Consider the following 22919-nt stretch of genomic DNA (forward strand, 5'->3'; position numbering starts at 1 on the left):
TTTGTCTCGTTGTGACCTCGATGCATCCCAACACAAGATCTGCATTGACACAAACTGACGAACACAGGTGGAGGTACATTTGATTGAGAGGATGCACGCCAATATGACTCAAGTGCACTCCAATTTTCGTAAGTTCAGTGTTGTGAAGAAAGAGCTCGCCCAAAAGCTGCAATCACTCGAGGGAGAGCTAGCTAGAGTTCAATCGAAGCACATAGTCCATGACTATCAAAGCTGAGATAGAGCTCATGAACAAGGAAATCCAGAAGGGTAGAAGATCAAGTACCTTAATTCTGACCACTTCAATGTAGGGTTTAATAATTGTGCCAAATATGATTTGTAAATTCTGCATTCTTATTTTTATCAATATTTATGCTTTAGGTTTTAAAAATTAGATATATATTTATATGAGTTGATTTTTCTATATCAGATTTTCAATTCTTAGTTAGCAGGTCGATTCTCAGTTTGATATGCAATTCCACCAATCTTTTCCTCTTTGGTAAGTTGAGTTACTCTCGATGCTACATTACTCGTGTTGAAGCAGCAGTTAATAGTACAAGAATTTAAAGACAAATGTGAAGGATCCCCATGATAAGAAATAAAATTTATTTATTAACTATCTGGTGGATAAAACAAGAATCAAACAGTTGAAAGAGGCAGGAGAAAGAAGAATCTGAAGTTAAGCATATTATGTACCATTTAAGGACAATGATGCAGATCACATTCTTAACAGCAGCTTGAGAGAAGCATAGAACAGCCTTGAAGTTGCAACTTGTTTGTCAAATATTTAACAGAGAAACTGACCAGTTTGAACTTCCTTCGGCAGAAATTGACCATGTTGAAGTGAGCCACTGTTCCACAGATTATGTCGCAACAACTATGACCACAATGAGAAGGATAATCCCAAAAATCACCAAAAGCAGGCACATCTGCATAAACCGAAGAACTGGATAAGACAGATGTACAAACAAAAAATGAAACACAAGGCAGAAAAGTGAACTTACCAGGGATGAATTTGACTTTTGGGTTTTGGCTGCCTTTTGAAGTTGGGCTGTCCCCTGAGCAGTGGCTGCATGAGAGTTCTCAATGTGGGAGCTAATGTCATCTGCACAGAAATCGGAGTGAGTCAAACAGATAAAAGGCAGATGAAGATTACTCGTAAAGTGGAGATGCTTTACCGATTATAACTCCTTGATCATGAACCAGAACAGCAAGGTCTTTGAAGATTTCATTCACTTCACCAATCTGCTGTTGAATATCCTGGATGGCTTGTTCTCTCTCCTCTATGATTGCCTCATTGAAGACGATCTCATTGTCCAACAAAAGCACCTCTTGTCTGCAGATCCAAAATGTATTGAAGTCTTAAAATTTAGATCTAAAATGTATGACTAAACAGAAGATGGAATGGACCCCAAGAAAGCTATAAGAAAATGGCACCAAACAAGTAGCAAGAAACAAACCGATACTGAAAGCGAGAATTTGTGTATGAAGGAAAATATTGAAGACAGGCCAAAAAATTGATTAAAAATGGCCAACTTTTGATTGATTAATATCACAGTGATTAATTTTCTCAATAATTGATAAGGTATTGGCCAACATTAAGTCCAAAAAATCTCTTTTTTTTTTTTATAATTATCAATAAGCGAATGAAATTAAAGAGAGAAGATTGTCAATTTACATCCTTTCACCTACTCAAATAGAAAAGTAATAAGATTGATAAAATTTCTCTATGTTACAGTATTGGACTCACCAGAGCTAAACTATCTTTTGACATTTAGAGCCATGCAAAAGACCAAAGAACTATAATGATATATTTTCATGACCCAGTTTATTTAACCAAATAACTAGAGCAACAAAATCAAGGCCCATACAGGATGAGCTCACAAGATAAGATAGGCATGCTTGCCTGTAAAACTTCGATAGAAAGATGAACTTGAGAGAAAGAATTGCACTTACAATGCAAGATTGGGATTATTGACAACTTAAATATATATTTTATCCCACACATCAAATTACAATTCAATTAATACCAAGATTAGTCACCTTTTGGACTCCAAAAGTAGAGCATGCTCAAGAGGCTTATTGGAAGTATTATCAGGCGCACCCATAGAATCATATCTGCACAAATTGTGTAGAGTACAAGTTAATATAAGGGCATAAGAGTAAAATAAAACTAAATGATTATGCTCATTCGGGCATAAAAATTGACGAGTTCAGATCATCATTCATATCTTTTCTTATTCATCTATTCTAAGTTGCAAAGATTATTTAGCACAAGATGCAATATCCCAAAGACAATATTACAAAATTCACATCCATTATGTGGTGCCTTTGAAGAATATATGGTAACAACTAAATCTTTATTGGCGAATACTACTCTTTTTGAAGTACAAATTCAAAGTTTTAGTTTGGGCCTTGACAAAATGACTTAAAGGAGATATAGTACGAATAGAGGATCCAAAGAACTACTCGTAGAAGGTGGAACCACTATTAGAATGAGACCGAAAAGCCATCTATTAAGAATGATGTTAACATGTGACTTGGATAGCAACCAAGCAAGGTTGTCAAGCTTTTAGGGAGGATTATAGCATCCCAATCATCATCAAAGAAATAGGCATAGATAGGTGCATTTTGGCTACATGATTCAACTCAAGTTAAATTTGATGATTCAGTTCTTCTATCAGGTCTGATGGAAACAATATCGTTTGTGAAGCAAGGACCTAAACCTGATATGCAGATCAATCTTTTGGTGACATGTGGCAAGTACCATAATAAGAGCGAGTGGGGGCCCTAGGTCTCAATACCTCCAATTAACTCCTTAACTCTTTTATTGTTTACCAGATGTATATATTATGTTTTTTAAATAACCTTTGATTACTTAATACTTCCATGTAGAGACAGTCCACAAGGTTTATAACTCAGGTTCTAGCCCTAATAATACTAAAAATCCTTGAGGAGAATACAGTTAAAAAGTACTAAGTGAACAAAGAAAAGAGGGGATAACTACTGAGCTGAACTAGCAGAGCCCTTTATAAATAAGAAGTTTCTAATCCCATAAAACCAACCTTCACTCAGGATTTTGCACCAAATAAAATACACATAAGCACTAAAATCCACAAAAATCATTCCACAAACAAAACAAAAGCAAATAAAGATGGAAAGAGTAGCACAGATGCTTCTATTAATGCAACTGAGATGTAAAATGCAAGCAAAACACATGCAGAAATTCAATGCAAATTCAAGTGCACAAATAGAATACAACAGCCTGCCTTGGTGGAAGAACGGCTTGGGGAACCAATGGAGCAAATGCAGTTTCTCTCTCAGCTGCAAGCCTTTGAAGTTTCTGGTACTCCTTCAAAATGTTTTGGAAGTCCTTCGCAAGTTTTGCATCTGTTATCCTTTTGCTTGTCTGCAATTTATCACAATGCTTAACCATGAGGAAAATGTCATGACAGAAATAAGAAAGAATTGATTCTCAGTCAAATGAGAAAGGTTGATAGTCATGCATGTTGAATCTCCATGATGTTTCTAGTGGTAATGGATAATAAGCATAGCCCAGAGTTCAGAATCATAAATAAAAGCTTTGATCAAGTCATGCAGTCTATCCACTTTCCATCAAATCTCTAATGGCAGGGGAGCATTTGTACAATGAGAAACTGAGTAATCTCACTTTACATTTGAGGTTAATTGCATTGCACATGCTGCACAAGCCACCTTCTACAAATTCTTGACATAGGAAGTCTACAAGATGGTGATATGGCAAGATTGCATTATGAGTAGGTAATCAGCTCACAAGCATAAACTAGTCAAGAACCATACATAATATAATGGTTTTTTTTTTCTTCTTTATTATGAGAGAAAGTAGATAGAATTTTATTCATAACTTCGGACAAATAGACCTTAGAGAAAGTACTTAGGAAAAAAATAATATGCGCACCACTTATTAAAGACTCATCATACGGTTCATTGGTACAGAAATAAATATAAACGTTGATAATTTAAGATAGTCTTAACACACAATTATACATTCAATAGGTTAAGTGGGTTTCTAGGATCCATTGGAGATAGGCTGGAGCATATGGCCAAATTAATAAATTAATTTGTCAATTATTGAAAATGCTTCAAGAAAAAAAAAATAACAGTATACAACTACTACAAAATTCGAAGGCATAAATGTCTGCATGGTATGCTTCTTAAAACTGAAATTCCAGATAAGACTACCTCCACAGTTGTTGCACACTGAAGAAGATAGAAAAACCAACCAAAACAATCATACAACCAAAGCAGATGCAAGCTTCAATAGATATTAAACTCAAAGTACTATTTACTTACACTAGCTTCAGAAAGATGATCAGTTTCAGTGGCCTGTTTAAGTTTGGTAGAAGCATCTTTAACTAACTGTCCAATATGTAATCTTGCATTGTGCCTGAAAAAGAAAAAAAAAAAGAATACAACAGTAAGCAATATACTTATAACTTAATTGGCTCCACTAGTAGAGAAATTTCTCATATATACAAGAGAAAAAAGTTGACAAAGAAGCTTGGGGTAAGGGATTTCCTAGAAGCAGTAAGTTTACACACTGACAAAGATAGGCTTATGCAAGTGAAAAACCTACCAAAGAAATTCTTAGATATTGTATTTACTAGGATGGAAGTAGGATGCAAAAGAGAGGGAAAAAATAAAATCACTAATTTTTTTTATTACTTGGAGAGAATTAGAGGGAAAATGATTTGATCACTTCCAATTTTCTATTTTATTTTCGTAAAAAATGAAGTTAGTAATATTATTTCATTTGTTTAGTTCAATCGAACTAAACAAGAAACATGAAACAGAGTGAATACAAGGTAATTCAATTCTTTTCTTTTCTCTTCATTTAAACTACATTTTTTCCCTGCTTCCTCTCCTCTAAGTAAACACAAGGCAAAGTTTTACATGGGCAGAAAGATAGAAATCAGAGGGGAAACAGACGGGAGGGAAAGTGACACAAAAATGGACATGAGTGGTTCATGCTCAATGTGCAATTTTGTGAGACTTCCCCTCCCCTTCTCCATCCCTTTTCCCTCCTATCTTTCCAGTTTCCACCCAAGCAAATCCAGCAATAGGCCAGTTAGAATAAATACAAACTTAACAGTCTCCATTAAATCAGTGTTGAATATGTTTGAATGGAGAAGAGGTGGAAGAGGATAGAAGTTCCATTGTGAATGGGGCTTTAGTCCCACATTGGGAGTTTCATGGCATATTGTTGGTTTATATTGATTCACATGCATTAAGGATGTGAACAAATGCATGGGGAGAGGCTCTCTCTCACGCGTGAGTGCACAAAGGGGTGCAAATCCAGGGCCCGGATTGCACTAAATCATGTTGACTCGTGTGCGGGCACAACCTGCACGCGCCAAATGTTAGACCGGTCTGGGCAAAATTTGCCCAAGTGGAACAACCAACATTTTGCCACGTAAACCTTTTGCTGTTATGTAACGGATGCATTAAAATCAAGATTAATGCAGAATCAAAACGGTCGAGTGATAATGAGTGAAACGGCGAGCGTTTCACTACTCGGCGAGTAATGGTCATTAATCAACCATTAACGATGTCGTTGATCTGAGCTCCTATATAAGGAGGCTACGATCACAAGCAGAGCACACACAGCAACACAAGCAAAAGCTCTCCACCTTCATTCCCTCCTCCTCTGTCGTGCAGCTCCTGCTCGGCAGAGTGCCCGTGATAGTATCTGGGTGCCACTCAGTTAGCCGTGACCACCAATGCTTGATGGAATCACGGTTAACCATTGTATCCTGGAAACAGACAACCCGAGTAAACCTCGAAGCACTGCCGGAGGTGTGGCGAATCTGTTTCAAGGAAACTGCGTCAATCGCATGCCTCGGTCAGCTCGCCCGGTCGGCCTCTCCACTTGCCCGGTCAGTCTCTTTGGCCGCTCGGCCTGTCTGTTAGCCCGTCCGGCCTGTCTGCTCGGTCGGCTTGTCTCCTCTCCCGGTCGGCCTGTCTACTCATCCGGGCTGCCCGCCCGCCCGCCCGCCCGACCTGCCCGCCCACCCGACCTGCCTCTTGCTTGGCTTGTCTGCTCACCCGGCCTATCCGCTCACCCGGCCCGATCGGTCTCTTTGACCGCTCGACTGGCTTGTCTCCTCGCCCGGTTGGCCTGTCTGCTCGTCCGGCCTGTCTGCTAGCCCACTCGGCTTGTCTGCCCGGTCGGCCTGTCTGCTCGCCCGACCTGCCTCTCGCTTAGCCAATTTGCTTGCCCGACTGGTCTCTCACTCAGTCGGCTCTCTGTCTGGTTGAGCTTGCTCGGCCTTACTGCCCGGTTGGACAAACTACTGCTTGTCCGCCCTGCCTTTAAGTTCGCTCGAGATCCTCTATCCGTTCGGCAACACAGACCCGCTGCTCAGCCGGTCTGCCTACTCAGCCACTCAGTCTGATCTGCCGCTCTTCGGCACGTAGCAGAAACCAGCCCATGCTGACAGCCTGAATTTAATTTAGTATAATTTAAATTCAGCTAATACCCCATAAATATGGGGCAACATATTGTTTCTTCCAACAATCAGCAAAGCAGGAGTGAAAATAATCTTCATTCTTAGGCTCCATTTGATACTGAATAATATATAAATATATATAAACTTTTAGATAATGCTACAGAGTCCAATTAGACGGATCAGAGTCCAGTCGACTCAACCAATTTGAATCTATTCAATCCATTTGGGAACTCATTAAAAAAAAAACATGTGTTTTTATCGACCAAAACGGATTTTAAGACCACACTGCACCAAAACATTCGGAAAACATTTTACCGAAAATATTTTCAGCGAAAGCGAAGACTTAGCCCTAAACCGTTCTCGTAACCCTACCCAAACCAGCATTCCGCGGAGAAAATGATACTCACAGCTTCTCCCGGAGGTCGGGAGTGTCCTTGGGGGTGCCGATCGTGCTGACCAAGCGCTCGAAGTTGCGGACGGAAGTCGTAATCTGGAACAGCCCGGCCGCGACAGCCTGCGTCGTATCCTGCCGCCGCACGATGAGCGGCCTCCCTGATTCCAAATCCTGGAAACTCATCCTCTCCCTCTCGATTCCAAGCGCAAGCGCGCAGATTACTTCCACCGGACCGAATCCAAAACCTAGAATCCGCAACCGATTCAATTGGCGCAAGACGCGCAGCAAGGAACCAAGAAAACTCAGCAGGAAACTGGGAGAGCAGATGGGAATTTGCGGGAACGTCAACGGAGTGGAGATCGGAGGTCGCGAAGAAGCGAAGGTTCGAGCTTGGAGGAAGTCAAAGACGGGAGACGCTTCCAAGGGACGGAGTTAGAAGTCAAGCATGTCCACGCGACGCGCCTGGCATATATGCAAAAACGTCCCTGGCATATATCGCAGTTAGCCCTCTCATTTTGACCCTTTTCGCAAGTTACTCCTTTTCTGCGTGATTGATTTTGATTCTGTGATAGAAATCGTGGATCGTCGAACACGTTAATCAGTTAGTTGAGCTACTTCTTTATTAAAAAAAAAAGAAAAGAAAATTTATGTGTATCAAATAATAATAAAATTGTTTAAAATTTAAGAGGGGAAAACTAATGTCTATAATGGCATGAGTCACCCTATCTTTGCATCAATAATAATACATATACTCTTTATCCATGTTTGTAAAATCACAATGGTACAATGATATGATCCTATAGATCAATCCTATATCATACAAAATTGACTTTTCTAATAAAATCAGAGAAAATTTGATAGAATCGGAATAGAATTAATAGGATCAGAATAGGATCGATGGAAACTTTAAGAGACTATAAATTTTGACTCAGATTGAATTATGAGACCTATAATATATTGAATCAAAACTTGTTAAAGATATATAGTTAGTTATAAGGTTTATTCTTAACGGACCAATTTTAGAATAAAAAAATATTGTTTAAAATTTTTTCGGCCAAAAGACTTTTAGGTGGCGTTTGGTTCTCTCATAGGAATCGAAATGGAAATGAGTATTATAGTATTGTGGAATGGGAATGGGTATAAGTTTGGGTATCATTCCTAAAAATAATATTTGGTTAGTTGAATATTTTCAATCAGAATGAACTTAAATTTCCTTTTTACCCTTAGAGGAAAATAAGAGAAAAAATTAGATGGAAGATAAAGTTGAATGTGAGAGAAACATATGATGAGAGAGAAAGTGTGATGGGAAAAAATGAAGAGAGGGAAAGTGTGATGAGAGAAAATGAAGAAAGAGAACGTGATAGAAGAGATTGAGAAAAGAAAAAGTATGATGAGAGAGAAAGTGTGTTGAGAGAGAAAGAGTGATGGGAAAAAATAAAGAGATAGAAAGTGTGATGAGAGAAAATGAGAGATTGAGAAGAGAAAGTATGATGAGAAAATGTGATGAGAGAGAAAGTGTGATGGAAAAAAAAAATAGAGAGAGAAAGTGCGATGAGAGAAAATGAGGAGAGAGAGAGTGTGATGGAAAAGAATGAAGAGAGAGAAAGTATGATGAGGGAAAATATAGAGAGAGAGTATGGTAAGAAAGATTGAGGAGAGAGAAAGTATGATGAAAAAATGAGGAGGCAATGAAGAGAGAGAAAATAATGAGAGAGAGTGTGTGTGATGAGAGAGAATATAGAAAGAAAATGGTAGAGAATGTGTGATGAGAGAGAATGAGGAGAGAGTGTCTGATGGAAGAGAATGAAGACAGAGAAAGTGTGATGAGATAAAATATAGAGAGAGTATGATAAGAGAGATTGAAGATTGAGAAAGTATGATGAAAAAATGAGGAGAGAATGAAGAGAGAGAAAATATGAGAGAGTGTGTATGATGAGAAAGAATACAGAGAGAAAATGGTAGAGAATGTATGATGAGAGAGAATAAGGAGAGAGAAAATATGTTGAGAGAGAACATGTGATGATAGAATGAGGAGAGAGAAAGTATGATGAGAGAGAACAAGGAGATAGAGTGAAATAATGAAAGAAAAATTGAACAAATATATTAAGGGTATTTTCATCCAAAACTTATGGGGTGTTTGGTTGATGGGTTTGGGAATGAGGGAATGGAATGATAGTAAAAGATGGTATTTGGATTGTGGGTTTGGGAATGACAATTTGGGAATGATTTCTAGATTTATGGGAATCAACCAAATATATATAACTAGGTGGGTTTCATTTCCATTCTCATTCCCATTACACCTTACTATCAAACTCATACTCATAGTCATTCTCATCATTTAACCAAACGCCACCTTAATTTTTATTCACATTCCAAACGCCACCTTAGTCTTTTTTTTATTTAAAGTATAGATCAATCATAAATCGTACAGAACTGATTTTTATAATAAAATTAGAGAAAATTTGATAGAATCGGAACAGAATTAATAGGATCCTAACAGAATCGATGGAAGCTTTGCGAGATTATAAATTTTGACTCGAATTGAATTATGAGACCTATAATATATTGAATCAAAATTCGTTGAAGATCTATAGTTAATTATGATATTTATTCTTAACGGTCCAATTTTAGAAAAAAAAAATGTCATTTAAAATTTTTTCAAAGACCCAAAAGACTTTTAGTCCTTTTTTTATTTTTTTCATCTTTAACCGAGTTAGAGTTAGAATTTTAAAAATATTTATGTGTTGGTATTTAATTGTTCGATACAACGGAATGTGTAAAAAATTAGATTAAATACTTTTAAAAAATTTCACAACAAAACATTTACAATTCTACAAAAAAAGATTAAAATCATTACCGGATATCTTTTTGACCTTGAGTTTGTGTCTCAGATTTGCAGGTCACCGAAATTCTTTCAAGACACGATCTTCCTCACCAATTCTTTGAATCAACCGATGGACAAAAATATGGACTAACTTTATAAATTTTTCACGAAAAATTCTTGAGAGGGGGGATGTATTATATAGAATAAGATATTATAAAGTGAGAGAGAAAGAGAGGAACTTGTATTATAAAGAAGGAGAGAAAAAAGAAAAAATTATATTATAAATTTTGTGAGAATATTTATAATATTACTAAATATTTTATTTCTCCCTTTTATATTTCATTTATAATCAAATTACAAATAGTCCTTCTATTTTAAATAATGAACAATTTTATTATTTAATAAATTTTGTGAGAATAAATAATTAATCAAATTAATTATTTAAGAGTATCCTTGGAATATGATTTGGGGACCATGGATCCATAATTTTAAGCTCCGATAAATTTAAATAAAATTAATTAAAGCTCTTTAATTAATTATCTAGTTTATTAACTACAAGATTATTCCACTAAAACCCAGAATTATACTCTTGAGAATTATGGAATGTATTTACTCAAAAGATTTGAATAATTCATTGATATAATCATTATATGTTGATCAACTATCCGTTCATGATTCACAAATAGAGCTCGATGGAATTACCGTTTTACCTCTCTATTTGTCTCTAAAACCTTAAATACTATTGATTCACTAGTGAACAGTTAATTCATAATCTAATTATGAATTAGAGCGCTCAAACTACAGTGCTAGAATTAACACTCAAAAGAACCATTTTAGCATCATTTCGGAAGTTACAGATTTCATATCTATAAATCATATTCCTAGCTGAATGTATAACCGAGTCTCCAAAATGTAAGTGTTACATCTATTATTAAAATAGATTTTAGCAAACAAATCAAGAGACCTATTAATACAAACAAGGAGTTTATGACTACTCAGGATTTAGATTTATCTACATATGATCATCTTAGCGATGTTAATTTAAGTCTTTGTAACGGTACTTTAAACATAGACACTTAAATCACATTTGGTCATTATCCTATATAATCATATTATATAAATGTCTTTACTTAGTGTCACTACACTAACTATCCGTATAAGACTATCATATTCATAATGTCAGCAAACTACATTAATGATTACCAATTAAAAATTCATATTTTAATCAATCATGGACATTTTAAATATATTATATATGCTTTTAATCTTTTTATATATAACAATTTATATACTAAAATCATAATTACAACAATAATATATTATGGATTTTATATAGATATTCATTTTGCATAAATAAGTATAAAACAATCCAACAATAAAATAAATACTTCTTTTATTTAATTCTAGTAAATATCTATTAAAAACAAAAAGAAAAAATATTTTTTTTATAATTGTCTGTTAAATGCAAATTAAAAACACATAATTTTTTTATTTATTTATTGCATTGCATAACAGTGTTTCATAAAAAAACTTTTTTTAATTATTGCATGCTAAACAAAGTTATTTTAATTAATTGGTATGGCTTGAAAAATGGCATCGAATTGCCTTAGAAAATATTGGCGTATGAACACAAATCTTAATTTTGTTGTTTAAGTTTCTGTTTTTCCATTGAATTGAGCATGTAAAATCTGAATTTCCGCTTAAACAATTAATTGGGTTTGATGAATAAATTTAAGATTAACTTAAATAAGTTTAAATTAAATCATAATAAAATATATGTAAAAAAATTTTATTCAATTAAATTAGTTTTAATGAGGACAATAGACAAAATTCAGGATTCGATTTGTCAATCTATCAGTCCAATGGGTTAGTCGACTTAGACTCCTGAAAATCGAGAAGAATTATTTTTCTTGATAAATAATATTTGTTCTATGTCTGTATAAATTGAATTAAATCGATTTTATACTGATTAATTTATTTTATACTAACTTATTTAATTTTAATTTACAGATGACATCGACAATTACCACCTTAATTCATCGTGAAGTGTGACGGAACCAGCTCATTGAGAAAATTCAGGAAATTGAATATAACTCAGTTTATGGAGTCAGCGGACACAATGAACGGTTCAATAGATTATTTTAGACATTCGAGTGGGAAGAGTTTCCAGTCCTAGATAATTATAGGATTTGGACTTTGATGCGTTTATTGCCAAAGTATCCTAAGGTGATGGCAGACTATGTATGGGGGTGCCATGAATGACGCGTCTCATATTCAGAGTTATGTGTGGAACTACTTCACTATGTCCATGTGGATCAAAAGGACCCTGAAAAGTTTGAGGAAGATCCAGAAGAGATTCTGATTGCGGATCCAATAAAAAATTCTGAAACTAGTCTACCTAAGATTGTTTTTACCAAGTCCTAAATGAATCGAATTTTATTAACCACTACATTAGTGTTATTCTTAATATGAGTGGTATTAGCATATCTAGTTCATTAAAGTTGTTTAAGTAATGAGTAGTAACAATGTTATGTGAGTTTGTTATATGTTAACAATATATAGTGTTGGTGCAACCTTAGGTCAAGGTTGACATGGGTGACCCGACTCGAGTTGACCTGACTCGAGGTATATTTTGATGTTTGACAAGAATAGAGAAGTTATATTTTGATGGTTGATAAGAATAGGAACTTGGGAGATTGTGGGTGCAACCTTAGGTCAAGGTTGACCTGGGTGACCCGACTCGAGTTGACCTGACTCGAGGTATATTTTGATGTTTGACAAGAATAGAGAACTTATATTTTGATGGTTGACAAGAATAGGAACTTGGGGGATTATGGGTGCAACCTTTGGTCAAGGTTGACCTGGTTGACCCGACTTGTGTTGACCTGATTCGGGAAAAGTCCAAGTATGGAGACTTGGCACGGAAAGGTCCAAGCAGGGAGCTTGGCACGGGAAAAGTCCAAGCAGGGAGCTTGGCACGTGGAAAAGTCCAAGTAGGGAGTCCAAGCAGGGAGCTTGGCATGAGAAGTCCAAGCAGGGAGCTTGGCACGGGAAAAGTCCAAGTATGGAGACTTGGCACGGAAAAGTCCAAGCAGGGAGCTTGGCACGGGAAAAGTCCAAGCAGGGAGCTTGGCATGGGGAAAAGTCCAAGTATGGAAGCTTGGCATGGGAGGTCGGAGAGGGCTCGGTAGCTCGTTCTCCGGACTAGGTCAGAGAGGGCTCGGTAGCTCATTCTCTGGACCGGACGAAGTCGGAGAGGGCTCGGCAGCTCATTCTCCGGACTAGGTCAAAGAGGGCTCGGTAGCTCGTTCTCTGGACCGGACGAAGTCGGAGAGGGCTCGGCAGCTCGTTCTCTGGACTAGGTCAGAGAGGGCTCGGTAGCTCGTTCTCTGGACCGGACGAAGTCGGAGAGGGCTCTGCAGCTCGTTCTCCAGACTAGGTCAGAGAGGGCTCAGTAGCTCGTTCTCTGACTCGGACGATGGAGTCGGAGAGGGCTCGGTAGCTCGTTCTCCGGACTAGGTCAGAGAGGGCTCGGTAGCTCGTTCTCTAGACCAGGAAGATGTTAGGGTTTAGGGTTGGGAAGCTCTAAAACCAACAGAGGCATTAGATCGGTCTGTTGACCGATCCAGTGATACTTTGGATGTCTGGATCGGTCTGTGGACCGATCAGTAACTACACAGAAACTTTCTGTGAGTTATCTGATTGGTCTGGTGACCGATCAGTAAGAAGGCGATATGATTCGGACCTATAGGCTGATCGGTCTGTGGACCGATCCACCTATAGGTTGATCGGTCCACAGACCGATCAGGGATCGGCAACAACTCTCTATGAGAGTTGGGATCGGTCTGGGGACCGATCAGCCTAGGCCCTGATCAGTCCCATGACTGATCAGACCCATCCTGGACCGATCAGGGTGGAGCCTGATCGGTCCAGGCCTAGCTGTTGAGACACAACGGCTAGATTTCTGTCTTCTTCGCAGGTTCAAGTTATATAACGAGGTGGAGGGCCTCTATAGGGTTCTGCTTCTTCTTCCTCCTTGCGATCTGAGCTTTGCTGAGCTCTCCATTACTGAAGCTTCGTGTGAGCTTCCCTCGGCTGGGTCTCCAACTGAACAGTTGCTGCTGTGGTTGGCATCCGTGAAGTTGCAGCTTCATCAACAGTCGACGAGAAGGCAAGCAAACTAGTGTTTTTACATTCATATTGTTCTTGGCTTCTTGCTGTATTTCTTGTACTCTGATCTTGCTGTTGCAAGAGATTGTGGCGAGGTTTCTCCACCCAGAAGGAGTTTTTATTAGCCGGTTTTCCGGGGTCTCATCCACCGACGGATTGATAGGATTCGTCCACCTTACGGACACGCCGAGGAGTAGGAGTATCATCTCCGAACCTCGTTATATCGTCGCGTTTGAGGTTTGATATTCTCCCATTTCGTTTCTATCTTTTATTTCCGCTGCGCTAACTCAAATTGTAAGAAGAAACGAGAATTTGGGTCGGCTATTCACACCCCCCCCCTCTCTAGCCGCTATCCGAAAGTCCTAACATATAGTATGTTTATGTTAATGATATATTCATTCATATGTTCGTTTTATGCTGATTACTCAATATAATGCATGATAATATGATCAATACAATATACTTTTGATTAGTTCATTATGAGTATAATAATAAATAATTAGTTCATTTATTTATATTAAATGAAAATCATGATTGAATAATAATTAAGTTCATTAGATGGGGTGTATGTAATATAATCTATCAATGTCGGCCAAATTGGTATATACAAATGATATGTAGAAATATAGTTTATCACTTAATTTTATAAACCAAATCAGATTTATATTGAGTTCATAAGATATTACATACATACAGCATACACTGAATATCTAAATAATTTATTTATTTATGATAGATTATGACAACCAAAAACATTATAGTTGAACTCAATAAGGGAGAAAAACTTAATGGAAAAAATTATAAAATCTGGCACCTCATGATACAGTATATACTTGAGGAACAAGAAGTTTTGGAAGTTGTAAAACAGGTTATGGTAGAACTTGTAGATGATCCCACTGTACAGAACATACAAGATCTTGGTGTCTATAAGGCATGGAAGAAAAACGACTTCACTACAAAGGGCAAATTGATTTTTTTTTTAAAAAAAAAAAAATAGGTAGATGTATATAAATCTACATTGAAAGGTAAAACTCTCATACAACATGTTAAGCATATAAAATATCCTAGAGCTTAAACCTCTACAATTGAGGTAAGCTCCACAATCAACACTCAATCCTTACTACAATCATGCATCCCATGGGAACATGTCACCCATTGAGATGTCCACACCATCTACCTTGCATGCAACAACATATCTAATCCACAAGTGGCATTACACGGACATAAGTCCTCATTGGACTTTGCATGCACGCCTTAATCAACAAGAATACATCTCATGGACACAAACCAGACACCATGAAGCTTACAAAAACATATGAGCAACAATTTCATCACAGCACTACAAAACACGTTGAATTCTAGTAACACAGAACTGCCAAATTACAAGAGTAGCTACCTTTCCATGCAAAGATATGTGTTAGACTAGAGGTAAGTCCATGAATCGGTGCACATGAATCTAGATTTTATGGAAAATCCAATCAATATTCGGAGCAATCCCTTGATATCGGCTCCTGTTACGAGCTTCCCATATGAAATAGATCTTGTTAGAGATGCCTAGGACCTGCTGCTATCTTTGTTTTCCGGCTGCTATCTTTGTAATTTTGGCCAAGGACCTGCTGCAGTTCATCAAAAGAGTGAAAAACCTGATTTATGTCCAGTCATTGTTTCACTTTACTCCACAATCCACAAGTCATAGAGCATTCAAAGAACAAGTGATAATTTGATTCATCTTGATACCGGCACAAAACATACTTTTTGTTTGGCTCATATTCCATTCTATCCTTGGTTCTTAAATTATCATTTGCTAACATCCATAAAATGAAACTATGTTTTGACATAATTTCCAGTCTCCACACCATTGAATTCCAAGCCACCTCCGAACCTTTTGACATGAAAAATTGATAAGCATTTGCAACTCCTTTTGCTTCCCCAACAAACTAATCCATCATTGTCATGTTTGCCCTATCAATTCCATTTGAGGCTCTTAAGATCTTGTTCCAGATTTCTACAAGTCTCTTGATCAAGGGTGAGTCTACAGCCTTGGTTTCCCATGCCCAAAAATCAACCCCTTTCATATAGTGTGAATACACCCACTTGACCTATCAGGAATCTATTTTGGCATTGATGTCCCATAATATTTTGTTTAACAAAGCCTCATTCCATGCGAGAAGGTCCCTAAGTCTATATCCTCCATCTCGCTTTAATAAATAAATCTTTGACTAAGATATAGGTGGATGTTTTAAATACCAAACAAACATGCGACAAATGACTTTGATTTTGTCAATTACACCACTAGGAATCGAAAGCATTGAAAAATAAAAACACATCATACCTTGGAGAACCGTACCCACCAATTCCAAACGTACGGCATATGATAAGGTATGCTTAGGTTAAGCATTTATCCTTCTTGTGATAGTATCTAGGAGAGGCCCATAGTTGGCAATCCTTAACTTTTTTGCCGCCAATAGAATGCCCAAGTACTAGAAAGAAAATGAGCCTTCTTGGAACCCCATAAGACCGAGAAGCTGACTCTTTAAACTTGTATCCATACCATCCATGTAAACTTGTGTCTTTTGAGAATTTGCCCACAACCCCGCGATCCCTCCAAAGTAGTCTAAATATTCCACTATATGTTTTGTAGATAATATATCCGTTCGGTAAAACAACATTAAATCATCCACATGAACAAGATGCGTAATGCCCACCTCCTTGCACATTAGATGACAATGTAGCAGTGGTCTTAAGCTTCCTTGATAACACTTCAAAGCATAGGCTAAACAATAAGGGAGAGAGGGGTACCCTTGACCAAGTCTTCTTTTACCACTAAAGAAATCATATATGCCACCATTTAAAGAAATTGAATAAGATACCATAGTGACACATTCCTTGATCCAATTACAATATTGTTGGGAAAAACCAAAACCAATGAGAGCTGACGTGAGAAATTACCAATCAACCAAATCCAAAGCTTTCTTCAAGTCCACTTTGATCATGCATCTAGGGGATATTCTTTTGCGTGCATACTTCTGAAATCATTCTTGAGTTAAGTATATGTTATCCCCTATAGAATGCCCCTTGATGAATGCTACTTGAGTTGGATCTAATAAAAAATCTAAAATTTCAGATAACCGACCAGCGAGGATCTTTGTAATAACTTTGTAGTACACGTTGCAACACGAAATTATCCTATAATCCGAGGCACCCACAGCATGGTCTCCTTTCGACACAAGTGATATCAAAGAGTGGTTCCATTGCTTGGGTAGCTTGTCGTTTTAAAAGAATTCCTGCACAACTACAATGAAATCATTACCAACAATATCCCAAAAGAAGGTAAAGAATTTTAAACCATAGTCATCCGGTCCCGGAGCCTTTCCGCATTCAATATCATATAGAGTAACCCTTATTTTTTCAAGGTCGACTGCTTATATAAGTTTTCATATTACCCCATGGTGAGCTTCCTACCCGTGAGTTTATTGCTGCCCAAGATGTTGCATGTGTCCTTTTGGCCAAGCAAACCATGAAAATAATCAACAAACTCTTTTGCTACTCCCCCTATACTTGTGGTTTGTTCTCCATTACTTTTCTTAAGTGTAATGATCACATTTCTTTTATTGTACCTTTTTACTACATCATGGAAAAATTTTATACATTTGTTGGCATTTCTCAAATAGGCATTCTTTGCTCTTTGCTGATAAAATTGTCTTTTAACTTCCACTAGTAATTTGTCTTTCTTTCTTATGTGACTATATTCCATAGGGGTTGGACCACCATCTAGGATGCCTCTTTGCACTTCTTCTAGTTCTACCTTTGCTCTTTTTGCTTTCTTCGAAATTGCCCAAGGTGCTTCTTGTTTAGCTCCCTCAAACATTTTTTCAATTAAAACAACTTTGTTTTGAGAATAAATTGGGTATTTCCTATTACTGGGGCTGCCCAAAAGTCTTCTACAACCTTCTTGAAATTTTTATGTAATGACCACATGTTGAGGAATTTAAAAGCCCTATTTGGTGACCGATTCTTGGCTAAAGTATGCATAATAGTACATGAATGATCCGAGATACATCCAGGCACTGTATACTCCGCATAAGCATCAAAATCTATCATCAATCAAAAGGAGTTTACTAAAGCTCTATCTAACTTACAAGAAACATTATCATTAGACCATGTAAAAAAGTATCCAATGGATCGAAGATCAACTAAGTCACAAGGTTGTACAAAAATCTATAAGTCACTTATTTCATGATTTGTGACTGGAAAACCTCTTTACTTTTTATGAATAGATAAATAAAAGTTGAAATCTCCCACAATCATCCATGCATCAGAAATGGTGCCTCCTAAATCTATGAGTGTCTCCCATAATGACCTTCTTGTAGAAATCGAATGTAACACATATACAAAAGTCACCAAGAATTCCCTTCTAGAAATACAACACCAGACATGTTAATGTATATACTGATCGGTGTTCATAATAATATCCATATCAATCTTCTGTAGATCCCAAAGAAGTAGTTAGATCCCAAAGAAGTAATATGCAACCATGATTAGAGAAATCAAAATTATGTCCATAACCCATACCTGAAAACCTTCTTTGCAAAATTGGACCTAAAGAATTTTCATTGAGCTTTGTCTCCATTAATGTCATAATTTGAATATCTTTTTATTGGAGGATGTGCTACACTCCTCCATACCTTAGGGACTTGTGAAAGCCTCTCACATTCCAAGAAGCAATCTTCATTTATGACAGTTGCGGGTTATTCGCACCTGTGATTGCCTGACACTCCTAGGCACAGGAGTTGTTGTTTCTATCAGTTCCTTTGCACCCGAAGAAGTTGTTGTAGCAAGGGAGGATGTTGAGACCTCTGGTGTGGAGCATATAGTTACACTTGCTGTTGTATTTGAGGAAGAAGATGAGCTTCCTAACTCAGATGATACAGATTGTTCTACATCATTCTCCTGCTGGCATGATATGTTTGCATTTGATTCTTGATTTGGCTCTTCCTCTTGAGGTATATTATAATTTGATGCATCATCATCTCTATGTGCCTCGCCTTCACGTTCAAGGGGATGTACCACAACTACCGGAATGAGACTATTGATAGCCACAATTGTTAGATCATTTGTTGCCTCTGAAACCTCCACATTTGTTCTCTGCTGTGCTGGTCTCCATTGATGCCTCAAGCAAGTTTTATACCTTGTTCTTGTTCTCCCCCTGCCCCTCATTGATTGAGACCTTGGTCTACTAGGTTGTCGCACATTTTAAGCTACTAAAGGTCCTTGTTCTGGTCGGTTGGGTTGTTGTCCAGTAAGAGTTGCACCTTTGCGACAATTCTCTTTGCGATGATCAATTCTTTGACAAACTTCATAGAAATCCAACACCATTTCATTAAATATTTTGAGCTCTAATTGTACTCCCGTGGGCAGCGTAATCGGCATCTCATGAACCCTTTCTCCAACAACTGAAACTTCCACCATGAGATAAGCATATTCCAATCTTTCCCTTGTCCTTGTAAATTGTCCGTGTACAATGGTTTTCCAACCTCCGATCTAATCATGCTCAATACCTTTTACGACAAATAGCCTGGTGGCAAGCCATGGATTTGGATCCAAGTAGGAACAAGCCTTTCATCTTCATTGAATAGAAAGCAACATGGCATGACCTTCAAGAAGATGGGGATCCCAAAAGCAAAGTATAGTCCTCCTTGTAAGGTGATGTCCATATCCTATTTTGTATCAAACTAAAACACAACTCACCCACTTTTATGCATGAAAAATTTGTAGTGAACTTTCCGTCAAGACACTATTCCAACTACTCCATTGTTGTCCGGGTGTTGGCCTATGAAACAACCAACTAGGGAGAAGTCATTGCATCTTCTATAGTGTTAATATCCTCAAAATCAAAAGCTAACCTTTCCCCCTTGGCCTCATACTAATCCAAGTTCATGGCGTTCTTCATCTTCTGATTGTCCTTGAAGAGATTGGTCTAAGTTTTCTTTTGTTGAAGTTGCTTGTATCTACCATTTCCAACAGTAACATTGCCTACATCCGACAGATTATTCCCAGTCAGAGGTTGATGTTCTTCCAGTAGTATCTCCTCCTCCACCTGGTGGGTTTGGCACACCTTGGGCTTGATCTTGGGAATGCATTTCAGTTGTTCCATGTGGCAAGTCTGCCACATTAGCCTCTTTGTCCACCTCATCTTGCTGGTCCAAGTCAATGTGACTTTGTTGGCCCATTTGTTCCACCATTTCTCCCACATATGAAAAACTTGATCTACCACATCATCATGATTTGCCACCTCCTTAGGAGCCTTTTGACCTGATTCGTTATTCTCTTTTCTTTTCTTCTTTGTCATGTTGGATGAGAAGAAGCCAGTTGGACCTAGGGACTTAGTCCACCTCTCAACTTATCCCATGAATGCACTTGGCATTCACTATTTTGAATTAGCCCCAAGGTAGTGGATTGTCGCCAAGAATCGTTTTGATACTTGTCATTGAGCTGTTGGACAGTGTGGTCGATGTTTGGTTGGTGAAGATCACCTAAGAAGGCAAAAGGTCACCGGTAAACACCTCCAACAGTAAAGAGATCTAGAATCTGCCAAAAAACTCCACATATTGTGAGAAACCAAAACTAGAAGCACTTACCACAAAGCTTAGACCTCAGAAAACCTTCGAGAGTGGCCTTCACAATAGGTGGAAGTCACTTAGAACACAACACCTAAAAAAGGGTATATTAATTAGTTCAATGGTTGATGACCTAACTTTTGAGTATGAGTCGTATCTATCAGCTTATGCAATTTGGGTAGCCTTTAAGGATAAATATAGTAGAGTAAGTCTAAGCAAGTTTCATCAACTGATGATCAAGTTTGACAACTACAAGAAGCATCCAAATGTTTTGATGGTTCAACACCTCAGGGAGATGTCGAACATGATTTGGGAGCTTAAAACTCTTATCATGAGTTGATCGATGAACAACAAGGTCAAGCAGTTATTCATTCCCTTCTAGATTCTTGGGAGACCATGAAGTAAATCTTAACTCACAGTGAGAGTATCAAGACTTTCACTAACATCTCACACCATATAGAATTGGAGGTAAAGAGAGTAGAATCCATAAGGATTTCTGGACTGGCTTATGTGGCTGTCGATTCTATTAGATCATCTAGATCCAAGAAAAAAAATAGTTCACGAAGGGGAAGGAAAAAAAGAAAGAAGCTGCTGTTGTGGGACATGACACAATTAAGAAGAGAAAGAATACTGGTGAGAAACTTAAAAACAAAATAACTTACTATAACTGTGGCAAGAAGGGCCACTTCGTATGGGAGTGCACTGAGTCGAGAAAGGTAAATCTGAGTATGCCTTTCTTTTCTAAATATTTTATTGTTAGTTCAGTGTTATTAGCTGATTCTTATTCTTTGTGAATTATAGATTCAAGAGCAACCAACCATGTAGTTTGGAAGTAAGTTACATTTGTAGAGTATCATTGGGTATCAGCTGACAACAAATGAATTGATGTAGGAAATAATGCAAGAGTTGAAGTCAAAAGAGTCGGCACTTACAAACTCAACCACCATAGTGGTAGTCTTTTATTTCTATATGTTGTCCTGTATGCTCCTAAAATTTGATAGAATCTTGTTTCCATTATATGTCTTCTTAATTTATGGTATTATATTAATTTTTTACAACTGGTGTATTGAACTTAAAATTGACTTAGTGTCAATCGGATATGATTTTTTAACAAATAATTTTATGGTTCTTGATGTAGAACCAGATGTCAATTATGATATTGAGAGTTATTTTTCGAACATTGCTCTAACTAGTGATGTAGGTATAACTGACAAGATTTGGCATGTTAGATTATGACATATAGGACAAGAATATATGAATCAATTAGCTAAAGAGGGTCTATTGGGCACTCGTGCTAAAATTCACTTGTCTATATGTGAGCATTGTCTTGCTAGAAAAATAATTAAGAAACCTTTTGATAAGACTATTAGGGTTGATTCACCATTGCAATTAATTCATTAGGATATTTGTAGTCCAATGAATGTGAAGGCTAGACGTGGAGCTTCATATTTCATTACATTTATTGATAATTTTTCTTGTTTCGGCCATATGTATTTGATTTCTCATAAATCTGAAGTATTGGATTGTTTCATTCATTATATGAATAAAGTTGAGAATCAAACAGAACTTAAATTTAAGACTTTATGCACTGATCATGGGAGAATATTTGTCTGATATGTTTAAGACAATATGTAATAATAAAGGGATTATTAGACATCTGACAATCCCATGATCTCCACAGCAAAATGAGATATCTGAAAAAGAAATAAGGCTTTTTTTGAAATGGTTAGGTCTGTGATGACATAGGCTAATATGTCGATCTCTTATTGGAGAGATGCATTATAAGGTACAATCTATATAAACAAAGTACTTTTAAAGTCAGTTTTATCTACCTATATGAACGTTGGACAGGAAGAAAATCGAATTTGAGTAATATGAGACCTTAGGGGTCAACTCTTATGTTCATGATAGTTTTCACAAGTATGAAAACTGGGACTTAGGGGTGAAACATGTATCTTTATTATATATCCTGAGACCTCCAAAGGTTATGTTTTCATAGGTGAACAACTAGATAGAATCATCTCCGAAATATATTCGAGAGATGTGCCTTTTCTCGAAACAAAGTTTACAGCTAAAGGTGATATTGATAAAAGTGTTCCACTTTTTGAGGAGGATGAGATATTATCAGCAAGAGAGATATCAAAAGAGAAGTCTGAGTCTAGTCAACCCAGTGAGAGTGATTTGCCAAGTTATGAGTTGATTTCTCAACAACCCAACTTACGAAGAAGTGTTCATAAAATCAAACTTAAGAAAAAGTTTGATATTAAGAATGAGGCATTGATGACACTCCCAGTTGATGATGATGAACTTCAATCTATTGAGGAAGCATTGGGATGTAAAGTTAGAGAAAAGTGGAAAGCTACAATAGTTGAAGAGATATAGTCTATGAATCAGAATCATGTTTGGAACTTAGTCGATCTTCCTCTTGG

General features: G+C 37.1%; 1 protein-coding gene across 1 annotated transcript; it reads right to left on the reverse strand.

The window, feature by feature from the left end:
• Positions 1–586: 586 nt before the first annotated feature.
• On the reverse strand, positions 587–7314 carry LOC122027390 (syntaxin-22-like). Its single transcript, XM_042586340.1, has 7 exons — positions 6893–7314; positions 4330–4423; positions 3267–3406; positions 2041–2115; positions 1176–1333; positions 1002–1102; positions 587–926 (listed from the first exon to the last, which is right to left on the reverse strand). The coding sequence occupies exons 1-7, from the start codon at positions 7060–7062 to the stop codon at positions 861–863; spliced, it is 804 nt and encodes a 267-aa protein (XP_042442274.1). The 5' UTR covers positions 7063–7314; the 3' UTR covers positions 587–860.
• Between the last annotated feature and the right edge of the window lie 15605 nt (positions 7315–22919).

This window comes from Zingiber officinale, chromosome 10A (assembly GCF_018446385.1).
Source record: "Zingiber officinale cultivar Zhangliang chromosome 10A, Zo_v1.1, whole genome shotgun sequence".
In the NCBI taxonomy this organism is placed as follows: domain Eukaryota; kingdom Viridiplantae; phylum Streptophyta; class Magnoliopsida; order Zingiberales; family Zingiberaceae; genus Zingiber; species Zingiber officinale.